Genomic DNA, 26,279 nt, shown 5'->3' with positions numbered 1-26,279 from the left:
AATCATATTTGTCAGAACTACTGATACATGAAGCTTTGAGCCCCGAGGAAGAGTACTGCCATCTTGCAGCATTTGATTTCAGATTTAAATTTAAAAGTAACTGGCAGGGTTTGATCTTGGAAATAATTGGAGGAATAAGAGATGAGTTCCAGAGGGGAAGAGGAAAAGATTTTGCTATTCTTTTTTGTAAATAGAGGTTGAAATTAAAGCAACCAGATGTGGGCATTTTGAATTCAGAAATTCAAGTAATTATTTTTGATCAAGTTTGCTTGATTCAAATGCATTAAAGCTCCAATAGGGAGGTGGTTACAAGTGGAATGAAATAAAGCAATGGTCTTTGAAACTTGCATCAAATGATTTGCAAGCTACATCTGAAATCTTCCTTTAATGTGCCTTCATCTTTTCCATTTCGCACACAAGTTACTCTGACAGTTTCTGTAAGAATGATCTTTACAATTTCTGTTAAATTAGGCCCATTTTCATTCCGTTTACAGACTCCTTGCAACACGACATTGAAAATAGATTTTTTAACCTCAACACCTGGAATATCAGTGGCAAAGAGCCATGCTGATCACTTCGCCAACTATACTACTGTTTTTAAGTGGGCACGAAGGACAACTGAGAACCATTTCTGGCAAACAAGAAGTCAGACAAGGTTTCTCTTCGTTATTTTGGGACTTGAGCATGGCTGGAATGGTCATCATTAAATGTCTCATTTTGGTTCCTTTTATTATTAACCATAATTAAATTTTCATCAATTTCACTTTAATAGTGTACAAACCGTCCAAAGTATGTGTGTAACCAAACACCAGCACCATTTGTTTGTGGGCTGTGGCAGTCAAGAGTTTGGAGCATATTTTCAAATGTTCTTTAACATTAACCAATGGAAAACTCCAAATGAGGCAGAAGTACAAATCAAATAATCTACAGTTTATCACAATGTAAATAGTTTGAAACCATATCCTCAGAGTTGCCTGACCTGTTATATTTATCTTTGCCGACCACTTGGAGGTTCCTTCCAGCACATTCTGCTTTGCTGCCTTCAAATGTTGTGCATAATCTTCCTTAGATACTTGGAACTGTGCTTGGATCAACTCAAAGATCTCCCGCTTGTTTCTCTCTCTCACTTTCATCCTTTCCTTCATGGCAGCGATGATGTTCTGTGTTTTGTCCTCTGCACCATGCTTTGAGCTCTTCTCTACAGCTCCTGAAATTGGAAATGTCAAAGTGAGTTCTCATATAGAATTTTAAATGAGTGAGATTTGTGAAGTTCAAACAACATTAGAAGGATTGAAGGACAACACATTTGGTATAATCTTGCTAAATCAGTTCATTTCACTGCATCTGAACTCCATGCATCTGAGAGAAAATCTTCTGGTGACTTCATTATTTTTTTATAAGTTATCGCCTCAAACCGTGCATCTTGGCGCCTCACAGTTTGGCGGGCAGCAACCTCCTTTGAAGAAGACCGCAGAGCCTACCTCACTGACAAAAGGCAAAGGAGGAAAAACCCAACACCCAACCCCAACCCACCAATTTTCCCCTGCAACCGCTGCAATCGTGTCTGCCTGTCCCGCATCGGACTTGTCAGCCACAAACGAGCCTGCAGCTGACGTGGACTTTTTACCCCCTCCATGAATCTTCGTCCGCGAAGCCAAGCCAAAGAAGAAACACCAGTACCAGGGAACCATTTTATCTGACTGTAGATCGGAAATGTAAGACCATAAGACATAGGAGCAGAAATAGGCTATTCAGCCCATCGAATCTGCCCCGCCATTCAACCATTTTCCCACTCAACCCCATTGCCCAGCCTTCACCCTATAACCTTTGATGCTCTGGCTAATCAAGAACCTATAAATTTCTGCCAAATAAACCCAATGATCTGGGCTCCACAACCGCCTGCGGCAACAAACTCCACAGATTCATCACTCCCTGACTAAATAAATTCCTCTGCATCTCTGTTCTAAGTGGACACCCTTGAATCCTGAAGTTGTGCCCTCTTGTCCTAGACTCTCCCACAACTTTTCTACATCTACTCTTTCCATGCCTTTCAACATTCGAGAAACCCCTTCATTCCCCTAAATTCCAATGAGTACAGACCAACAACCATTATCCGTCCCTCATATGATGACCCTTTCATTCCTGTAAACATCCTCGTGAACATCCTCTGACAGCACATGTCAATATCAGCACATCCTTCCCAAATCTTCTATAATGATGCCTCAACATCACATCCCTGCTCTTGTATTCTATTCTGTTGAACATATTTTAAGGATTTTCAGCACGATTGATTCTGGACATTTTTGTAAATGATGAAATATGATGATATTTATCTCAGCTTATTTTTAAAAAAAAATGGCATCTCAAATAAATGAGATAAAAAGATCGTGTCTGCAATTTTTGCAAACAAATTTAAGATCCGCAAGCACTTTCCAAAATTTTAATAATTTGTTGACAAATTTGTTGACAAACTCAGAAAAGTGTCAATTTACTCAACATTTGGGTGTTGCTTTAAATCCAAAGGGTGGCTGATCACATTGCAGATGGAGGAACAAGAGAGAAGGCTAGACAAGGAAGAAACATGAACTCAGAGGCTACAGCTGAGAAAGGGAATAACATGGAAACAACCTGAAGAGTGGTGTGGGATTATTGTCTGACAAGTGTAAGGTGTCATTCAAACCAGGGCAGGACTTACACAGCCCTGGAGAGTGTTATCGAACAGAGAAACTTTTGGGGGGGGGGGGGTACAAGCGCATAGTTCCCTGAAAGTACAACTCAGGTTAAGGGGGTGGTGAAGAATGCTTTTGACAACTTTGTCCTCATTGGGCAGGACAAGGAGTACAAAAGTTGGGAACTCATGGTCCAGTTGTACAAGGCATTGGTAAGACCACAGTGCTGAAGGTCCAGCTACAGGGAGGTCTTCAATAAGATGGAAGCGGTGCAGAGGAGATTCACCAGAATGTTGTCAGGACTGGAGGGCATGAGTTATAGAGAGAAGTTGGATAGGTTGGGTCTTTACTTCCTACAACATATGAGTGTTGATCTTATGGAAGTTTATAAAATCATGATGGACTTGGATAAAGTGAATGCTCACAGTTTATTTGATTCTAGAACTAGGTTTAAGGTGAGGTGGAGAGGGTGAGAAAATTTAAGTTCTGGTGAGTCACTATCTTCGAGGATCTTTCCTGTACCCAAAACACCAATGGCATTGTGAAGAAAGTACGTCAGCACCTCTACTTACTCAGGAGTTTGCAGAGGTTTGGAATGACATCAGAAACCCTGGCAAATTTCTATAGATGTGTGGTGGAAAGTGTGCTGACTGGCTCCATCACAGTCTGGTATGGAACCACCAATACCCCTGAGCAAAAAGCCCTCCAAAAGGTTCTGGACACAGCTCAGGACAACACAGACAAACCCTCCCCAATATTGAGCACATCTACAGGGAATTTGCTGTCAGAGAGCAGCAATAATCATCAAAGACCCTCACCACCCAGCACACACTCTGTTCTCGCTGCTGCCATCAGGAAAGAGGTCTAGGTGCCACAAGACTCGCACCATCAGGTTCAGGAACAGCAGCTCTCCCTCCATCAAACTCCACAACGACAAACTCAGAGACTCATTTAAGGACTCTTACTTGTGCACTTTATTGATTTTTGTTTTGTTCTCCTCTATATTGCACAGTCAGTTTGTTTACATTTGTTATCTGTTTACAGTTCTTTGTTTGTTTATACATGTTTTACATTGCGTATAGATTTTTTTGCACTACTAATTAGTGGTAATTCTGCCGCTCCCACAGGAAATAGGAATCTCAGGGTGTCGTGTATGTCCTCTGACAATAAATCTGAAATCTGAAGGGAGAAGAAGGGCCAAATTGCAACTTTTTCATTCAGAGGGTTGTTCATATCTGGAACAACCTGCCAGAGGAAATTGTAGAAACAGGCATATGTCTGATGTTTAATAGTCATTTGTACATATATATGTATAGGAATCCATGTGCACCAAATGTAGGCAAATGGGTCCAACCTGGAATGTCAAATTGGTTGGCACGGACAAATTCCCTGAAGGGCTATTCGATGTTTTATCTCTCTGACCATAAGAAAAAGCAGAAGTAGGCCAGTCGGCCCATTGAATCCTCTCCACCATTCTATCGTGACCTGATCCATTCTCCACTCAGCCCCTCTCCCCTGCCTTCTCCGCATAACCTTTGATACCTCGACTATTTAGATACCTATCAACCTCTGCCTTAAATATATCGAATGATCTGACCACCATCTGTGGTAGCAAATTCCAGAGGTTCACCACTCTCTGGCTAAATAAAATTATCTGCATCTCTGTTTTAAATGTGCACCCTTCAATCCTGAAGTTGTGTGCTATTGTCTTTGATTCCCCTAAAGTTGTTTCCCACACTACTCTGTCCAGGCCTTTCAACATTTAAAATGATTCTTTGAGGTTCTCCTCATTCTTCTCTACTCCAAAAAGTACAGTCCAAAAGCCAAGAAAAGTTCCTCATATGCCAATTCCTTCATTCCAGGAATCATTCTTGTAAATCTTCTCTGAACTATCTCCAACGTCAGCACATCATCCTGATTGCAGAGAAGGCTAAAGGCTGCAGGGGGGTAATGGAGATAGAGATGATTTGCCAGTCTACCTTGGGAGACGTTATGAGGGTGAGGGACAATGCAATTAGAGGACTGCTGGAAGAACAATAACCATTGGAGTGAAGCTAGTCTAATCACCATGAAGGCATGTGAAGAAATGTTGGATAAGAGTGGCTGATATCTGAAGAGGTAGGAATTGTGTGGATAACAAAGGACTTGGTTGTGGGATTGCAGTAGATGGATCATAGACCGATGCATGAGAAGTGGACTGTGTTGAGGGAGTGGGTGTAGCTGATGCAATAAAACATGAGAAGGCTTTGGGAGTATTGATGGATGAGATGCATGAACTGAATTGGACAACAATCTGCCCATCTGGATGGAGAAGATTGAGTGCAGCATCACCAACTGAGAAAAAGATTTAAGCTTTGCACGAATTACAGTGGCTATTATTATGCCAAAAACTTCCTCGCAGCACTGCAAATTAATCTTTGCAAGCATCAAATCTCTCTGCTCTATTAAATTAATGTTGGACACGAGTATTATTCTTTTCTTTTTATCTTTTAATCTTTTAATTCCATCTTCCTACTACATCTTTTCTCTGCTTTCTGAGCATAATTAAATATTCTAATTCTTAATTCCTGAGTTAGACATTGTTGTCCAGAAATTACTGTATCACAATATATTTGTGCACTTTCCAATGAATTGCGCTGAGAAAGGTCATTGAAGCCCTGCCTTTTCTTCTGGGTCCTCTGTACTGTGTGCAGTTGCAGGAGTCAGTCCAACATGAAGACACCCACACTATGAACATCCATTTACTTGGTTCTCCATGAGGCTCCTGCCCAAGTATGTGGGCTCAATGAAACCTCCTCAGACAATGATCTTCTGTTCTTTGAAACACTCATCTACTCACAACCAACACTTCCCTTATGACCGGAGGTCACTTCCCATCTTCCAAATTCACCGCCATTTTGACGATCACCAATCCCTTCCCAACCAGCTCCAATCTCCAGTCCCACCAATGCATCCCTCACCTTGACCACTAATCACTGAGCAGCACTCACCAGGTCCCTAACCTTTCCCCTGTGTTAATTTCTCTCATGGAGAATGAAAATGACCATGAGCTTACGTGACAAAGCATTGATTAACTTGCTACACAGCAGCTATTTAATGATTCTCCAACCAATTTCTAGGCCCATGTTAGGAAATTTTAATCTGATTGGTTGAAGTGAACCTATGTTTTTCTGCTTGTTCATGTTCAACCTCCTCATTTGTCATGCTCAAATTATGCTCAGTCTCTTCAGTTCACCTCCCTGCTCAATGCAACCATAATCCTTCATCAGAACAGTTTTGATGAAAGGTTCTGACCTGAAAGGTTCATCCTGTCTTCCTCTGCACAGTCATTGCCTAACCTGCAGTGCTTCTCTTTTTATTTCAGATTTCCAGCATCTGCAATATTTTTTGATTTTAATGCAGTGACCATAAGTTGGACTCAAAATCAATGGACCCTGGTTGCAAAATCCTTGCCACTGAACAGATTACCTTCTCTCTCTCTCTCTCTCTCTCTCTCTCTCTCTCACACACACACACACACACACACACACACACACACACACACACACACACACACACACACACACACACACACACACACACACACACACACCATTTGTCATCAAAAATACTCACTTTGCAAACAGTCAGCATTGAGAAGGTCTTGACACTTCTCGTGGCATTTGACGCCACACTCAGTGCATCGCATCCCTTGCCTTGCTATTCCCCAGAGCAGCCCCTCGCATTCGTAGCAGTAAGTTGGAGTAGTTGCTGTCCACACCTCGAAGTTGTGTGGCATAGTTGATGAAATTGGGTAGATTAAGGCTTGTAATGTTTTCTTGTAAACATGTAATTTCTGTTGAAAATAAGGTTGAAAGATGTCTGAAATCTAATTAAGTAGATGTTCTGACTTTGTATATTACATCTCAGAAATTGAGTAGATGGAGATTGAATTTATTGAACCAAAATTTCAGATGTGGAAAAGAAATTGGAACTATTTTTTCATTCCACATGCTTCTTTTTGGGTCTCTGTAAGCAAATTTTTGCAACGAGTAACTGGAGTGATTTTTCTGTTAAATCCTAAATTATTGTTGTCAGATTCTCAATTAAAATTTGTTGTTAGCTTTAGTTATAGCAAGGAAATGCATTACTGTAATGTGGAAATCTGATGTTTCATTAACATTAGATAGATGGCATGTTGAGAAAGTTGTATTCCTTTAAAAAATACTTATAATTTGAGGGGTAAATATTCTTTATTCTTACAAATTTAGATCCTGTATGCTAGAATTATGAGGTTAAAATTATAATTTATTTATTTTTTTAAATTCTCCTGTCAAGTGAAGTTTTCCCTGAAAGAAATAATTTTATGATATTTCTGGGTCTTTGAGTGTCATCTGATGGAATCTGAATTGAATTACTATGCAGCAATGATATTATGTATTTTAGTTATAGGATTAGAATAGGTTTGGGGGGAGGGAGGGTTTAGAGGGTTTTTTTTTAGTTTTTTTTTGTTTTTAGTCTTTTTATATATTTTCAGCATATATTGGTTAACATTATATTATGGTCACTTATTTCTGTCTGTTATTATGATATGTTGATTAAATAAAATATTCAAAAAAAGATTTGAGGTTATGAATTCTGGTTTTGACCATCAGCTTTACAGTGGCACTCTTCTTGGATAGCCTAAGACTTCCACTCAAATGTCAGCTGAAAATTTCCAATGTGAGTCCACAAAGTCATTACTGAAACATTCCCTCTGGGAACCCAAGTAATTGTGACTTCTTGCCATTTTTTGGATGAAACATTTCCTTGCTATAACTAAAGCTAACTTAACAAATTTTAATTGAGAATCTGACAACAATAATTTAGGATTTAACAGAAAAATCACTCCAGTTATGGTCTGCCTTTGCATGCTTTTGTGGCTCACACTTGCACCACACTACGGCATACCATCCGCAGTCCAACAGCCTTGTGGAATGTTTCCACCAGCAACTAAAATCTGCGCTTAAGGCCCAACTCACCGGTCCCAATTGGGTCAATGAGTTGCCATGGGTTCTACTGGAAGTTTGTACGGCCCCAAAGGAAGATTTGTCTGTATCATCGGCAGAAATGGTTTACGGTGAACCAGTGCGGACTCGAAAGGCCGACATGGCCTGTTTCCGCACCGTAAATGGTTATATGGTTATAGTTACTCATTGCAAAAATTTGCTAACAGAGACCCAAAAAGAATTAACCTTCAAACAAGAGCATGTGGAATGAAAAAATTGTGACTTCTTGCCATTTTTTGGGATGAATTATGTATCAGTAAATCACCAAGTTAATTTTCATGATCAGAATTAGGACAAAATTACTTTTTATAATATGCAACAAAAATTACAGTGTGCGAACAGGTGACATAAGATTAAACAACATTTCATTCTTCCCTTGTCTCCCTCTCTCCTCAGCTTTAAATTGCTAGTGTTCTATTTCAATCGATTTCGACGTGAATGTTGATGATGCCCTAACCTTCTCCACTGTTCCATAGTAACTGCTTCCACTTCTCTCCTGGCAACTGCCTGAAACTGCATGATTATTTACAACCTCACATGTCATGTTTAATGCCCATTCTTCATGTTGTTCTTTTGTAACATCCCTCAACTTGGCCCCAGATGCGGCTTCTCTGCTGCTGAATGCCTCAGCCATGCCTTCGACACATCCTGACTGTTCCAAAGGACAAAAATCTACCTTCCAATTTTTTACTGTCTGTAAACTTGAGGCCATCTGCAAAATATGTCCTAACAGACCAAATCTCATTCATCCAACTGTGAATCACTAACTTATTTTGGCAATGCGTTAGTTTTGTTTCAAATTTCCAGCATCTGCTTATTTTTAAAAAATTATAAACAGTAGTTCAATCAAAACTGGAACATTGAGCTTGCTTTTGGACCAAATACTTTAGGAAAGATGCCATGGTATTAAATTACAATACGTAATATGGTAATAAATTACAATACATCTAATAGGCCCATTGAATTCCTGCTGTCCTCATCAGCCCCATTCCCGCTCACTTATCTAGCAACTCTCCTTTCATTCTTTTGCCATTTGCCTCAGCTCAGGTTAGCTTACAGTTGTCAGTTAACTTAATCACTTACCATTGTGATATGGAGGGAAACCGGAGCACCTGGGGGTAAATCCTGGTGCTCACAGGGAAAATGTGTAAACTCTACACAGCCAGTCGCGAGAAAAGGTCAACCCCAGGCAATGGAACTGAGAGGCACCTCCAGTTGCATCTGTGTGACACCCTCATGACACCACAGTGACACCCTCATGACACCACAGTGACACCCTCATGACACCACAGTGACACCCTCATGACACCACAGTGACACCCTCATGACACCACAGTGACACCACTTCACAGGAGGTGCAGAACCGATGTGCTAGAATGGTTGCAGAGATGAGATTCTTTCGCCAGGTGAATATTGGAGAAATTAAGTATACAGGCACACTGAGTTCTCATTCCATTGAAGAATGAGTTTGGAGAACCTCAAGTAAAACAAGCCTAGTTTATCCAAGAATTTTTTCACTGATAACCTCTAGAAGGTAATATATGGTTATATATGGATCGGGTTTCAAATCACAGCATCATTTATTCAAATTAGTTTTATTTGTCCATCAGACCATAAGATGTAGGAGCAGAGTTAGACCATTTGGCCATCGAGTCTGCCCACCATGGCTAATATACTTTTCCTCTTAACCCCATTCCGACAATAACCTTTGGCACACATTAATCAAGAACCTATCAACCTCTGACTTAAATCTACAAGAATAAATGCCACCTATTCACCATCCTCTGACTGAATAAATATCTCCTCATCTCTGTTTGAAAGGATGAGGTACTGCCCTCTGGTCTTCGATTCTGCCACTACTGCAGTCATCTTCCACACATACAACTCTTTCAATTTCACAGAATTTCAACACTTAATGGCATTAATTAAACTGATAAATCAGAACAGCCCACAAACCTATCAGATTAGAATATTTTAATTTTAACATCACATTTAAACTCTTGTGCTCTCACCATCAATGAGAGGAATGCAAACCATCAGGTTTTCACCAGTTGCCTTAAGGATTGGCACATTAGCCAATGGGAAGTCTAATGTGATTGTTGACATTTTTAATAAACTCAAATTGTACTTCTTATTAATTTTCCACAATATTAGTTTTACAAAATGAATATTTTCTTTTATTGACTTGAGAAATTAATCAGTGGCTTTGAAAGTGGTGTAACAGGTTCATTTTTGGAACAATGGCCTTCATTAATCAGTATAATGAGTACTGGGTTGTTGTGTTGAAATTGTACAAGATGTGCATGAGGCCAAATTGTGTGCAGTTCTGATCACCTTCCTACAGGAAAGACATCAGTAAGATTCAGAGTGCAGAGAAAATGTACAAAGATGTTGCCATGACTTGAAGAGTGAATGACAGAGAAAGGCTGAATAGGTTACGACTTTATTCCCTGGAGCATCAGAGATTTGAAGGAGGGATAGAAAATTCTGAGGGGTATAGACAGGGTAAATGAAAACAGGCACTGAGGTTGGGTGAGACATGGGCTAAGTATGAAAGGGGAACATTTGGGGGGGGGACTTCTTCACCCAGAGAGTGGTGAGAGTGTGTAATGAGCTGTCAGCACAGGTGGTGGATGTGGGTTTGATTTTTACATTAAGAGATGATTGAATAGGTGCCAGTCAATGGGACTAGGCAGAATAAATAATTTGACAAGAAATAGATGGACCAAAGGGCCTGTTCCATGTTATACTTCTATGTCTCCGTAGTGACCTTTAAATTGGTGTGCGAGACTCTCAATGGCCTGATGAAAATGACAAGTGTATAAGATTTTAAAAGTCTGAATATATTTATTAACATGATTTTTAAGTGATAACTTTGCATTCAGCTTTTTTGGACATGGTTATAGTGACGAAGACAGCTTGCACAAAACAACCTCTGGTTGAATGAACAGGAACATTAATAAAAATTGAACCGATAAAAATCCATATAGCATTGAATGCTCAAAAATGTGCAAGTTTGCTACTGAAACTCTTATCATAATTAGAATTTATTGTCATGAACAGGTCACAAAATTCAGACTTTTGTAGCAAAATCACAGTGCGAACATTCATATTATACAACCATCCAGAATTTTCTCTATGGTACACCTGTAGAAGTTTTCGAGAGTCTTTGGTGACAAACCGATTGTCATGAGTGACTTAATTTTTATGGTCCTATTATGAAAAGGCATTCAGAATGGAAACATTTCCTTTTTAATTCCTCATGTAACCAACTGGGTGTAATTATGGAAGAATCGAGTTTGACTAGTAAGGAGTGATTTCAAACAGCAACCACCTCCAAATTCTCATTCCATAAAAGATATTCATCAACTTAACAGGTTGAACAATTGTGAAGCTGATAAAGAAGGCACACTTACCAATTCTTGATTGTTTATCGAGGTTCTCGAAACCATGGCAAAAGATATACCTGCTTTTCTAGCAGCAAGTGTCTGTTGAGATGGGTTAAATGTTAACAGTAAGTGAGAAAAAGGCATTTATATTTGAAATTGTTTTTGTATTTCCTTTTTAATTTAGAGATACACAACTGTATTAGGCCCTTCCGGCCCATGAAACTGCATCACCTACATACACCCATACGACCAATTAACCTACTAACCATGTACATCTTTGGAGCTTGGAAGGAAACCAGAGCACCTGGAGGAAACCCATGCGGATGCAGAAAGAATGTACAAACCCCTTACAGACAGCGACAGATTCGAACCCAGGTGGCTAGTGATCTAGTAGTGCTGAGCTCACTGAGCTAACCTTGCCGCCCAGTTCTTGCAATTATAAACACAGTATGTGAATTGATGTATTTACAATTCCAAAAAAAACATACGTGGAGCTTGCATTTGATTGGGTGACAAAACTACTACTTTAAAAAGAAAAATGAGTTGATTCTATATTTTGAATCAGATTTTGTTCTTGACCAGTGAATCTCATAATGATACTAATTTTAGGTGGCAGCAGGGCATCTCCACGGTTTGGAAGCTCTGCAATGGAATATTTGACTTGGCAATGTTGATTGAGGTCAGGATTGTTCCTTACTCTCCAGGACAGGAAAACAAAAGAAAGCTTCATAAATATTCCAATAGCTAATTGCCATTATTAAAACATTGCTTGGCTGTAACTTGGCAACATTTAGTGGTGTGTTACGGCTTTCGGAGATAAGTGTCAATGAATAGGCACACACAAAATGAGGGATGAAATAGGCAAGAGAACCTCAGAGAAAATCTACAGTACTGTATGCGCTTTCTCCATTTAGACAATACAAAACAGGATTCAGATTCACAGCCATTTGGAAAGGTTTTGACAAATAAATGCCCCTGCATATCAGACCAACAAAGCACACAAATTCAGGAATTTAAGGTACCAATCTTTTGGGGATTAGTTAAGTGAAGTGTTTGATTCAACAGGCAACTCGAGGTAAAGGTAAAGGTTCCATTATTGTACGTAATACTACATTTAGAATGTAACGTACATGAAATTCTTTAACTTTTGTCTACCGTCAGGCAGAGAGAGTCACCGCTTTGTCCAGCACCCCTCACAGGTGTTAAATTTTTCAGAGGTTTGTACCTTTTGTGAATGAAGTGCGTGAGGAAATCTGGTTAACATGGGGCCTTCATTTGAATATAAAATTTGTTATTCATGCAGACCATGCCAAAATAGGAAAACTAGACTGAAAGGTTTTGATTAAAAACATATAATTAGACTTGAATATTTTCATTACTTGTCAAAATCTTATCTGTCAAATTTGAACACAGTTGCTCTCAGTTTACTATATGTAATTGGAAACCCTAATTTGTCTGGAAATTAGCTTTTGAAGGACTGTTAAGAAGATTGTAGACTTCTGTGCAAGATAGAGTGAAATCTTCAGTGAATGTTTGAAGACAACAGAAATAAAAACATTAGCTGTGTTTAAAAATCAAGTAACGGCCCCCATTTGTCATTTTCTTCCAGTCAGTTGCTATCTCTGTTCTAGCAAGATCTTTAACAAGGTCCTTCATGGAGCCTGGTCTGGAAGGTGAGATCACATGGGATCCAGGCTGAGTAAGTAAATTGGACACAAAATGACCTGGTGATAGGAGGCAGAATAGAGAGTTGAGAGCAAGGGAATAGCAGATAAGTGTGAAAGACCTATATGTACAAGCATATAGTACCCTGAAAGAGGCAACACTGAAAAAAGTGGCATGCTTGCCCTCATAGACAAATGCATTGAGTATAGGTTGGAACACACATTGGATAAGCTACACTTGGAATTCTGTGCAGTTCTGGACACATAGGAGGCTTGAGAGAAGGTGCAGAAAAGGTTCACAAGGTTGTTGTCGAGATTTACAGGTTTGAATTATTAGGAGAGGTTGAAAAATCCAGGTCTGTTTTCCCTCCAGTGATAGAGATAAGTCTAATTATGACAAACATGTATAGGGTGCACAGTCTGATGACTAAACCTAGAGGTGGGAGGGAGGAGGTTTAATTGGGATTTGAGGAGTAAATTTTTCATACAAAGATGGTATCTGGAATGAATGGCAGAAAGAAGTGAAAACAATATTTAAGAAGCAGCTAGTCAGATATTTGAATGAGCAGAGTATTAATGCAGGTGTGGGATAGGCATGATGGCTTGTACAGACAGGACAGGATGAAGGGCCTGTTTCTATGCTGTACAACGTTATGACTCAATAATGTTAGTTACCTGAAAAAACACATAAATGTTGGAGAAACTCAGCAGGTCAAACAGTTTCTTTATGTAGCAAAGGTGAAGATACACCACCAATGTTTTGGACTTACTTCAAGGTGTAGGGGAACATGAGAGATGTCCAAACAAAAGGGGGAAGGGGAGGGGGTTGTGGTGAGGGTGGGAGATGATAGGTGGTGGGGGGAGGACTGCTGGAAGTGGGGAGGGCGGGAGGAGTCTAGGCTAGGTGGAGAGAGAAAGGAAGTAGGAATTGGAATAACTAGTTAGTGGGGGGGAGGAGGGGAAGGGAAGGTGATTAGTGGAATGCAGTGAACTCAATGTTCACCACTATTAACTTGGTCCTCACCCGCATCATTCTCCACTAATCTGACCTAGCCCACCCCCCCCGAAAAATAAACATAAAATTCCCCTTGGCTTCACCTACCACCCCATCAGCTTCCGCATCCAACACATTATCCACTGGATTTTCTGGGACTTACTACAGGACCCACCACCAGGCACATTTTTCCTTCTCCTCCCCTCTCGGCCTTCTGTAGCTACTGGTCCTTCTGTGACTTGATTGTGTACTCTTCCCTCCTCACCCATCGCCCCCTCCTGCAGGCACCTTCCATTGTGGGCAAAGGAGGTGTAATACCTGCACCCACACCTCCTTCCTCACCACAGTCTGAGGTACCAAACAGACCTTTCAGGTGAAGTAACACTTCACCTGTACCTCCAAAGAACTAATTTACTGCATCTGGTGCACCCTCTGTGGCCTTCTCTACATCGGAGGGACCGGTCACAGATTAGGAGATCGCTTCGCCCATCACCTCCTCTCCGTTTGCAACAAAAGCGACCTCCCTGTATCCAACCATTTCAATTCTCAGCCACACTCTCAAGCTCACGTCTGTCCATGGCCTTTCATAGTACCCCAACCTGACCACCCACAGATTGGAGGAACAACATTTCATTTTTCGTCTGGGCACTCTCCAACCCCAGGGCATGAACATTGAGTTCACTGCATTCCACTAATCAGCTTGCATTTTCCCTCCTCTACCCCCCTCCCAACTTTAACTAGTTATTCCAGTTCCTACTTTGTTTCTCTCTCCATCTAGCCTAGACTCCTCCCCCCACTTCCAGCAGTCCTCTCCTCCCCATCTATCATCTCCCATCCGCACCACACTCCCCCCTCCCCTTCCCCCTTTTGTTTGGACATCTCTCATGTTCTCCCACACTTTGATGAAGGGCTCAAGCCTGAAACATTGGTGATGTATCTTTACCTTTGCTACATAAAGGCATTGTTTGACCTGTTGAGTTTCTCCAACATTTGTGTACCTTTTTCACTTAATCACAGTGTCCATAGAATCCTGTGTTTTATCAATGTTAGTTATCTGATGACTGCCAAGGATTAAGAAGGATGATTTGGAAGTTGTCTAATTTAATCATAGTGTAATGTATTGTGAGCATGTAACCACTGAGAGGTCACTGTGGCCATGCCTGTACTACCTTGCACCAGTCTCCCCTCTCAGTAAAATAAATAATTGAATTTGTTTTTATGCTTCAATGACATTGTCAACTCCAACCCACAACGGCATATTATGCAGCCACTTTGCCCTACTTTCTCTGAAAATAGTTGCGCATTACACATTGTTCGGTTTCATGAAGGTGCTGTCCCTACCTGCCTCTGGTAGCAGTCTGTAATACCAAGTCACCAATGGTAGAAGAGCAAACAATACCATGGCAATATTTTAGAACAGCTAAGTTTCTTGTGATCTCTATTCAATTTATTCCTACTAAACCTTGTCCTATTGGATTTTACAAAGATGATGGATATATTTGGAGAACACATACCATAGCCTGTCGAATTCAAGCAGCATGGAAAGAAAATAATTCACTTGTTAGTTCATTACTTCTAGTTTCAAACAAATCGATTATATTTCAATGAACTTTTAAAGTAGATGTAACCATCACATAGATAACTTGCAATGACATTAGCATCTAAATGAGTTTCTTGTCATGTACATTGTACAAGGTACCAAAATTCTTACTTGCTGTAGCTGAACAGAGATTTTGTAAAAAAAACTATGTTAGAGTCATTAAATGATCAATATATTGAATTATTTTGCAGATTACAGAAATTTACCAATGCATTATTCACAATAAGTATTTACTTTCTGTTGGATATAAATGGAGATATAACCTGAGGCAAGTTAATCAGTCACACCCTCGTCACTGGAAAACACTGGATGAAAAGTGTAAAGAGATGAAATGTGCTGCCTGGATTGGAGAGCAAGATGAGGGGTGACCTGATAGAAGCATACAGGACGATGAGAAGCAGTGACTGTGTGGCTGGCCAGAAGCTTTTTCCCATGGATGAAATAGCTAACATGAGGAGGTTCATGGGAGTAAACACAGGTAAGTTTTTCACACTGAGGATGGTGGGTGCAGGCAATGGTGGTGGAGGCAGGTACATCAGGATCTTTCAAGAATATGGAACTGAGAAGAATGGAGGGTTATACAGTGAGGAAATTCTACACATTTGTTAGAGTAGGTTATTAGGTCGGCATAACACTATAGGACTTATACTGTACTGTACTGTATATACCACCCAGAAAAAAAGTCAGGGATCATGAAATCTGTCCCATTCCTCTGCAGTAATAATGCAGGGAGCCTGATGCTACCTCACAATGGTAATGATACAGATAGAGTCTGCCACTGCTAACCACTGGCTGGCCATTCTAGCTGTCTCAAAAATGTGTGGTTGCAACATTTACAGCTGACCTGTACCCCTCAAAGGGAAGGTATATAATGGTTCGAGCAGAGGTTGCAGGTATTCTGCAAATTAGCCTGACCTGGAAAACAATGTTTCCTGGGTATAACATAAAATAAGGTGGGCTCTGTGATCTTCCTGTGACTGTCTGGAGGCTTTGCTGGAGAGGTGAGACGTAAAAGACCCAATTTACTTCTGGCTGGGACCAGATGCACCAGGCAGCTACTCTAAACACAGAGGGAACACCAAGCAGTATTTCCCATGCTGAGAAATGCCACTGTGGCTGTGGACAAGTAATGAAATAGCTACAGAGTACTGCAGCTATCCAGTCATCTCTTTCCATGGACTTCCAGTACGGTCAAAATGCCATCGGTTGCATGGAGCATCAATCTGACGAATATTTTCCAAGACAGCATTTGTTTCCCCCCCCACCTACAGCCCATTCTGTTGTCTGTCAGCCAATCAATGACCTGCTGGTACCTGCACACGTATTGGCACGGACTCCAGCCCAGCCTTCCCATTATAATCTTCCAAAGACTGCATGCTGTCTAAAGCCTTCTCTGTTGGAAGTCATGAAACTGCGACTGGAGTTGTGTTACTAGGGATCACTCAAACCAGCAAAGGTGCCAGGAAGACAGGCACTGAGGGTTGGTTATTTGTATAGAGAGCAAGGGCGATGCGGAACTGTCGGGGACAAGGTTATGACCATTGATTTTGGTGCCATTCCTCATGGTTACATGATGGGATGGACAGTGTTCTCAGAACTGCATGCTTATGGAGCAGAGCGGCAATGTCACAGAGGGAGATCCATGCCCATCTGTATCATGGGACTAGAACATCTACTCTCCCATGCAGGTCTTGAGTTACCAAGTGATTATGTTTCCTCACTGGGGATCTGCATCATGCTTAGTCTGGATTCTCATTGCAGGAATGGTACCTGGATATGCAGGGTGGCTGGTTGGAGTGCTGGCTGAACGCTGGTTGTATAAAACATATTGTGATGCAGTCTAGACACTGGGCCTTGGCCGGCTCGAGTTTCTGCCTTTGCAAACATACCAACTATTGAGGTGACAGAACACCTTTTGAATCTGGTATTGATTTGGGCAGTGCGTCTACAGTCAATGGTGAGGACTACAACTGGAGTAAAACCACAAGTGCTTTCCATGGGCCCAGCAAAAGAGTATGAAATCTATATTCAATAGGAGGCCAGTAATCTGAAAAATGTAGTAACCCCAAGTGCAAGGATTTGTAAATATTTGTAAATATTTAATGTCTTAGCATGGAGAACAGAAAATGTCAGAGAGGAAGAGCTTAAATATGCACTGATGTCTCACAGATTGTTTCTTGTTGAGTTCAAGGGAAGAATAAAATAGACGTGATGCAGGGTTTTGGCTTGATACATCAACCATCTCTTTCAGATGCTGCTTGACTTGCTAAGTTCTTTCAGTAGTTTCCTTTGAACGACCAAAGGAACAGCTCACACTAACCATCCGAGACTCTCATTTGTACAAAACAATGTTTATCTATTTATTTATTTGTACAGATTAAAATACTTGTCCTGTACAGATTGTCTGCTTGTGTGTTATGTCTGGTTGTGTGACTGCCTATTTTGCATTGAGGGCTGGAGAACACAGTTTTGACGGGTTGCACTTATACAATCAGATGACAATAAACTTGACTAGTTTGTTACTTCTGCTTCCAGTATTGAGCCTTCAAGGAAAGTATTGCCATCTGAGCAGTATCTGCAGAGAATCTTCCACCTTCTTCCCTGCTCCAATCCTGGCTTCTTACATGTGTGTCCTCCACTCATTATACCCGTCACATTTAGGTGAAGGCAAATTGATTATGATCCATTCAAATCTATTAGTAATATCGAATGCAGAAACACAAAGTCCAATAGCACCAGTCTTGCTAGAACCTCACTGTGGATCTCTACAACTTAAAATAACTAGAACTAGTTCTTCGTTCTTTGGCTTGGCTCCGCGGACGAAGATTTATGGAGGGGTAAATGTCCACGTCAGCTCCGATGCGGGACAGGCATACACGGTTGCAGCGGAAAATTGGTGGGTTGGGGTTGGGTGTTGGGTTTTTCCACCTTTGTCTTTTGTCAGTGAGGTGGGCTCTCTGGTCTTCTTCAAAGGAGGTTGCTGCCCGCCGAACTGTGAGGCGCCAAGATGCACGGTTTAAGACGATATCAGCCCACTGGCGGTGGTCAATGTGGCAGGCACCAAGAGATTTCTTTAGGCAGTCCTTGTACCTCTTCTTAGGTGCATCTCTGACACGATGGCCAGTGGAGAGCTCGCCATATAATACGATCTTGGGGAGGCGATGGTCCTCCATTCTGGAGACGTGACCTACCCAGCGCAGTTTGATCTTCAACAGCGTGGATTCGATGCTGTCGGCCTCTGCCATTTCGAGTACTTCAATGTTAGGTATGAAGTCGCTCCAATGAATGTTGAGGATGGAGCGGAGACAACGCTGGTGGAAGCGTTCTTGGAGCCGTAGGTGATGCCGGTAGAGGACCCATGATTCGGAGCCGAACAGGAGTGTGGGTATCACAATGGCTCAGTATACGCTTATCTTTGTGCGGTTTTTCAGTTGGTTGTTTTTCCAGACTCTTTTGTGTAGTCTTCCAAAGGCGCTATTTGCCTTGGCAAGTCTGTTGTCTATCTCGTTGTCGATCCTTGCATCCGATGAAATGATGTAGCCAAGATAGGTAAACTGGTTGACCATTTTGAGTTTTGTGTGCCCGATAGAGATGTGGGGGTGCTGGTAGTCATGGTGGGGAGCTGGCTGATGGAGGACCTCAGTTTTCTTCAAGCTGACTTCCAGGCCAAACATTTTGGCAATTTCCGCAAAGCAGGACGTCAAGCGCTGAAGAGCTGGCTCAGAATGGGCAACTAAAGCGGCATCGTCTGCAAAGAGTAGTTCACGGACAAGTTGCTCTTGTGTCTTGGTGTGAGCTTTCAGGCACCTCAGATTGAAGAGGCTGCCATCCGTGCGGTACCGGATGTAAACAGGGTCTTCATTGTTGAGGTCTTTAATGGCTTGGTTCAGCATCATGCTGAAGAAGATTGAAAAGAGAACGCAGCCTTGCTTCACGCCATTGTTTATGGAGAAGGGTTCAGAGAGCTCATTGCTGTATCTGACCAGACCTTGTTGGTTTTCGTGCACAGGCCCCTCCAGCCCGGGTAAGAAACCTGCATAGGAGAAGGCCACTCCGATATAAAACCTACGATCCAAGGACCTCGCTGCCACGTCCCAGCTTGCTTGGCCACGGCACATGAACCATGGGTGTAAAGAGTGGGGCCAGTACTAGAACTAATTACCACCAGAAGAAATCAACTGGCAACCAACCTATAATTTTCAATGGTACTATTAACTGTATGTTGCACAAGGACATGTGTACCCTCTTTACTATCTTCTTCAGCATGATGCTGAAACAAGCCATGAAAGACCTCAACAATGAAGACGCTGTTTACATCCGGTACTGCACGGATGGCAGTCTCTTCAATCTGAGGCGCCTGCAAGCTCACACCAAAGACACAAGAGCAACTTGTCCGTGAACTACTCTTTGCAGATGATGCCGCTTTAGTTGCCCATTCAGAGCCAGCTCTCCAGCGCATGTCGCCCTGTTTTGTGGAAACTGCCAAAATGTTTGGCCTGGAATTCAGCCTGAAGAAAACTGAGGTCCTCCATCAGCCAGCTCCGCACCACGTCTACCTGCCCCACCATGACTACCAGCCCCCCCACATCTCCATCGGGCACACAGAACTCAAAACGGTCAACCAGTTTACTTATCTTGGCTGCACCATTTCATCTGATGCAAGGATCGACAACGAAATAGACAACAGACTCGCCAAGGCAAATAGTGCCTTTGGAAGACTACACAAAAGAGTCTGGAAAAACAACCACCTGAAGAAACACACAAAGATCAGCATGTACAGAGCTGTTGTCATACCCACGCTCCTGTTTGGCTCCGAATCATGGGTCCTCTACTGGCATCACGTATGGCTCCTAGAACGCTTCCATCAGCGCTGTCTCCGCTCCATCCTCAACATTCATTGGAGTGACTTCATCACCAACATCGAAGTACTCGAGCTGGCAGAGTCTGTAAGCATCGAATCCACGCTGCTGAAGACCCAACTGCGCTGGGTGGGTCACGTCTCCAGAATGGAGGACCATCGCCTTCCCAAGATCGTGTTATATGGTGAGCTCTCCACTGGCCACCGAGAGGTGCACTAAAGAAGAGGTACAAGGACTGTTTAAAGAAATCTCTTGGTGCCTGCCACATTGACCACCGCCAGTGGGCTGATATCCCCTCCAACCGTGCATCTTGGCGCCTCACCGTTCAGTGGGCAGCAACCTCCTTTGAAGAAGACCACACAGCCCACCTCACTGACAAAAGACAAAATAGGAAAAACCAAACACCCAACCCCAACCAACCAATTTTCCCTTGCAACCGCTGCAACCGTGCCTGCCTGTCCCGCATCGGACTTGTCAGTCACCAACGAGCCTGCAGCAGACGTGGACATACCCCTCCATAAATCTTCGTCCGCGAAGCCAAGCCAAAGATATCTGTTAGACATTAACTGAGCACAAGCTAACCCCTCAATAAGTCTTTGGGGACAATGGCTGCACACGCCTGAACAAGCGCTCAGTACACCAACAACTGTTCCAAACAACATGCTGCTCAAATCTAAAGGTAGGAATGAAGACTCAATGTTTTTTTTGAATATTTTATTTATGAAAGAAAAGAAACAACCACAGTTACAAAAAGTGAAATATAACAATATGTAGCGGTGACTACACTGCTAACTGAAGAATCGCACAACCAGACGGGTTGAGTTCAGTGAACAAAACTGATTTATTGCAGGCTGCCTGGCTGGTCTTATACTCCCAGCCCAGACCTGGCTGAAAACCGTGCTGGGGGGCCCCGACGTCACCGGGGCGTCACGTGGGTCACCAAGCACGGGCTTCTGAGCCCAGTGCCGAGATCAGGAGGAAACCCCTGACGGCGCCATTTTGGCTGGCTGCCCCGCCATGTGTGTGACAAGCGGGGCCAGTTAGCCTGCCTAATGGCGTACTGCCACAAATATATCAAAATGTAAACGTGATATACAGAAATAAAAACTTTTTAAAAACTACCAGAAAAAAATCCAAACCTACATCAAAACCCCCGACCCACCTAAAAAGAAAAAGAAAAGGAGATCACCAAATACCATTCATTTAATATGTGATAAGGAGACCTAACGGCATTCAAATTCGTATCCTTAAATTTTCAAATTAAAATAATCCAAATATGGGCTCTGAATCCTTTTAAATACATAATATTTATCACTTATATTATGTTATCTTCTCAAATGGAAGACACAATCTTAATTCCCAATGCCATCTTTGTAAATTAATATCCATTTGATCTTTCCATGAAATAGCTATACATTTCCTCGCCACTGCTAAAGCTAATCTCAGAAAAGCCATTTGAAACTTATCTAATTTATAAAACAAACCCATTTCACTAATATCTCCAATTAAAAAAAAATTACATCTAAAGAAAATTTTATTTTCAATATATCCTGTAAATAATCCCTTACCCTATACCAAAAATACTTAACCTTATCACAAGACCATACTGAGTGTAAAAACATACCTTTCCGGTCATTACAACAAAAACACAAATCAGATGTACTCAGATTATATCTTTTCAAACATCCTGGAGTCAAATATAATTGATATATAAAATTATAGGTTACAAGTCTATACCTAACATTTACAATCTTTGTCATATTATCTCTACAAATATTTCTCCAATTATCATTTTCAAAATCAACTCCCGAGTCTTTCTCCCATTTAAGCTGTGACTTTGCAACTCAATTTTAGACATTTTCTGTTGCAATAATTTATACATTTCAGAGATAAAACCATTCTTCCCTCATTATGAACCAACATTTCAAATTTTGACTCTTCAGATAAAAGCAAATGTCTCCAAAAATAATCATACAACAATTATTTAATTTGATAGTAACAAAAAAGGGTATGAGTAGGTATTTGATATTTTTCCTTCAGTCCTTCAAACCATAAAAAAAACTCAATTCAAAACAATCATTTATCTTCTTAATTCCTTTATGATCCCAAATTTTAAGAAGGTTATTATTAACTGTAAAAGGTAAACATTTATTCTGATACAAAGGAATATATCTAGACAATTTTCCTTCATTACCAATTTCTTTATTTACCCCTTCCCAAATACCTATAAAATGGCATAAAATAGGTGATTTATAAGAACTTATTAATTTACCATTCCATTTATAAATAAAATAATCTATCTTCTCTAAAATTCTATTTAATTCTATATCTACTCAAATAAAAGGACTATCCAAATCAAACATTCTATTTATAATTTTTAATTGAGCAGCTTTATAATAATTTTTAAAAATTGGAAGTTTCAAACCACCTAACTCATATTTCCATGTTAATTTATGCATAGAAACTCTCACTAATTTCCCCTATCATAAAATTTTTCTAACCATTATATTCAAATCCTTAAAAAACATTTTAGGAATATTACAAGGAATATTTTGAAAAAAATACTGAAGAGTAGGAAATATATTCACTTTGATACAATTGACTTTGCCCACCAAAGTTAACAGTAAATCCTTCCATTTATTTAAATCTTCTTTTATTACAGAAATTAGCAATAAATAATTTAAATCATATAATTGATCCATGTATTTATTTACCTTAATACCTAAATACTTAATTTGATTTGACCATTTAAAGCCTACTATTCCTTTATAACCAGAATAATCAGCCTCAGAGAGTGGCATAAGTTACTTTTATAACCAGATAATTCCCCATACTGTATTAACTTTTCCTGTAACACCTTCAATGACTCTAATGGTTCATTTTAATACATCATCTGAAAATAAACTGATCTTATATTCTTCCAATCCCAATTTAATACCCTTTATATTCCTTTCTTGTCGTATTAATTGAGCTAAAGGTTCAATCACCAATGAAAATAATGCTGGTGGTAAAGGGGCAACCCTGTCAAGTAGATCTCTCTAAGTTAAAAGATTCAGATAAAAATCCATTTGTTATAACTCTAGCTCTGGGTTGTTTATATATTTATTGCCTTAATCCAACTTATAAACATTAATCCAAGCTGAAATTTCTCCAACACTTTCAATAAAAAACCTCATTCCACCCTATCTAAAGCCTTTTTGGCATCCAGTGATAGGATCATTGGTAAGTTGGATTTCTCCTGAGAAATATTTATTAAACTAATTAATTTAAATACATTATCTGCAGAATATATACCCTTAATAAAACCCATCTGATCAATATGAATCAACTTTGGTAAATACTGCTCCAATCTATTAGCCAAGATCTTAGTCAAGATTTTATAATCAACATTCAGTAATGAAATTGGTCTATAAGAACCAGGATTCAAAGGATCTTTATCTTTTTTAAGAATCACCCTAAAATTAGCTTGTGAAAACAATTCCGGATCAGATTGTGTATCCAAAACTTGTTATAGAACTTCACCAAACACTGGAACAGTAAATTTTGAAATTTCTTATAAGATTCTACAGTAAACCCATCTTCTCCTGGAGATTTACCATTCAGTATTGAATCAAAACCAATTTAATCTCTTTCAAATCAACTGGATTTTCCAACTGTTCCCTAGTCCAATCATTCAATATTGGTAACTTAAATCTACTTAAAAAACCTTCTATTTTATCCTCATCTTGTCGCATTTCAGAAGTACATATTTTTAAATAAAGTTCTTTAAACTGTTTATTAATATCTTGGTCTGTAAGAAACTTCAGAATTTTTCTTAACTGCCTTTATCATTCTAGACATTTGCTTAGATTTCCATGTCAAAACTGTATGCACTTTTTCCCCTAACTCATATTTCTAATTAGATCTTTGTAATAAACGTTCAACTCTATGATTGTAAAGTATTATATTTCAATTTCATAGAATCCAAATTAGTTTTCTTCTCTTTATTTAATTTACCCTTATGTAACTCTTTTTCAAAAACACTAATATCTTTTTCCTACTTATTACTTCAGCTAAATATTGTCTTTTCAACTTAACTGTAAAAGTAATAATTTGACCCTTTAAGAAGGCTTTTAATGCATCTCATAATACAAACTTACTACTCACTGAATCTCTATTTATATAAAAAAACTGTTGAATATTTTCATTAATAAATTTACAAAATTCATAATTTTTCAACAATGAAGAACTGAATCTCCAGCGATAAGAAGAAACCATCTTATCTGTTCCCGCATACATTAATAAAACCAAAGAATGATCTGACAAAATCCTTGATTTATATTCATTTGAAACAACATTATTCATTAATTGAGTTGACAACAAAGAAATCAATTCTAGAATAAGTATCATACTGAGCCGAATAATAAATTCAACTTTCTCCATACATCGATTAAATTAAGTTCCTTCATCAAAAACAATTGTTTCTTACCATCTTTTTCCTAAGTATCACTTTACCTGACTTATCAACCAAAGGATCTAAACAATTAAATGACCTCCTATCATAATTTGATCATTAGAATATGACTAATTAAGCAAAACATCCTGAAAAAACATCTCATTATCCACATTTGGTGCATAAATATTCACCAATATCCAAGATTCTGAAAAAATTTTACAATTAATTATCAAAACTCTTCCAACTGCCTCATACACTAAAATAAAAGGTAAGTTTTTATGAATTAAAATCGCCAACCCTCCAGCTTTAGAATTTAAAAGAAAGAATACATAACCTGTTTATCCAATCTCTTTTCAACTTTTGATGTTCAATTTCCGTTAAATGAGTTTTTGCAAAAACGCAATATCAACTTTAAATTTCTTAATACAATTTAATACCCTCTTGCATTTAATCATATTATTGAGCCCATTCACATTGAATTAGCCATCTGCAGCTGGATCTCCATCTCAACAAAATAAAACAACACTTCTCCTCAAAGAATAGAAAAAAAGAATACAAACTCCATCATCATCAAAAAATTGAGATTCATATTCCCCATAAAAAACTTTTAGAACTGCAGGAAATCTAAAAACAAATTTATAACCTTTCTGCCAAAGAACAGCTTTCGCTGAATTAAATTCTTTACAGCTTATAATAATATTTTGACTGAGATCTGCATAAAAGACTCCTGTTTTGAACCATCAATGATGCCTTGCATTCTGAACCACCAATCTTAAAATTAACTCTTTATCCTGATATCTCAGACACCTGATCAAAACAGATTGAGATAGTTGGCCAGGCATCGGATTTTTTTCCCAAAGGTCTATGTGCTCTGTCCAATTCCAAACCATCTGGAAACATTTCAGCTCCCAACACATTCGGTATCCATTTTTGAAAAAAAATAACTGGTTCCATCCCTTCCAAATCATCAGGTAATCCCACAATCTTCACATTATTGCTACGGCTCTGATTCTCCAATGAATCAATTTTCTTCAATAAATCAGTTTTCTCAATCCTCCATCCCGTAAAAGAATCATCATACATATCAAATTATTTTTGACATTGTCCAATATCACGAACACAATCTTCCAACTTATCTTCCATCTTCTTAACTTTTTGTTGAACTTTATCCACCACTTTTGCTTAATTTGCTACATCAGCTTTAATAGTTGAAATATCTTCCATAACATGAACCAATTTACTTTTAATAGATGTAAAGCCCAATGAAATTTGTTGAGACATTGCTTGAAACTGATTTTCAAAATAATCCTTATATTTAGAGGTGCCTACCCTGGCCAGTCAGATTTCTCATAGATCTCTTCTTCTTGATCACTGACCAGCTCCTCTTCAGAACTGGTCTCTTGCTGCTTCTCCTCTCTCACTTTATCAGCTCCTTTAATTCTTTCTTCTACTACTTTAATGCTTTTCTCCCCCTCCCCTCAGGTCTGGGGCCTTTTCTCTGCTGATCCAGATTCACTGGACTGATGAGCACCGCCTCCCCCCCTTCGGGATGGAAGATACTCGAAATAGTGCTCATGTGCACTGAGGTGCAGATTCTTCAACTTCAGTCGGAGAACATCGGGCGCCATCTTGTTCAGAACTC

General features: G+C 39.8%; 1 protein-coding gene across 3 annotated transcripts in view; it reads right to left on the bottom strand.

Moving 5' to 3' along the window:
- LOC138749470 (protein unc-13 homolog C-like) overlaps positions 1-26,279 on the bottom strand; it is an 877,967-nt gene that overhangs the window by 331,541 nt on the left and 520,147 nt on the right. For all 3 annotated transcript variants that reach the window (XM_069910841.1, XM_069910842.1, XM_069910843.1), the window contains 3 exons: positions 11,113-11,184; positions 6,285-6,504; positions 980-1,207 (listed from right to left, as the gene is read on the bottom strand). In XM_069910841.1, the coding sequence (XP_069766942.1) occupies positions 980-1,207; positions 6,285-6,504; positions 11,113-11,184 (520 nt within the window). The remainder of the gene's footprint in view (positions 1-979; positions 1,208-6,284; positions 6,505-11,112; positions 11,185-26,279) is intronic.

This window comes from Narcine bancroftii, chromosome 14 (assembly GCF_036971445.1).
Source record: "Narcine bancroftii isolate sNarBan1 chromosome 14, sNarBan1.hap1, whole genome shotgun sequence".
NCBI lineage: Eukaryota > Metazoa > Chordata > Chondrichthyes > Torpediniformes > Narcinidae > Narcine > Narcine bancroftii.
This window is presented reverse-complemented; position numbering and strand designations above follow the sequence as displayed.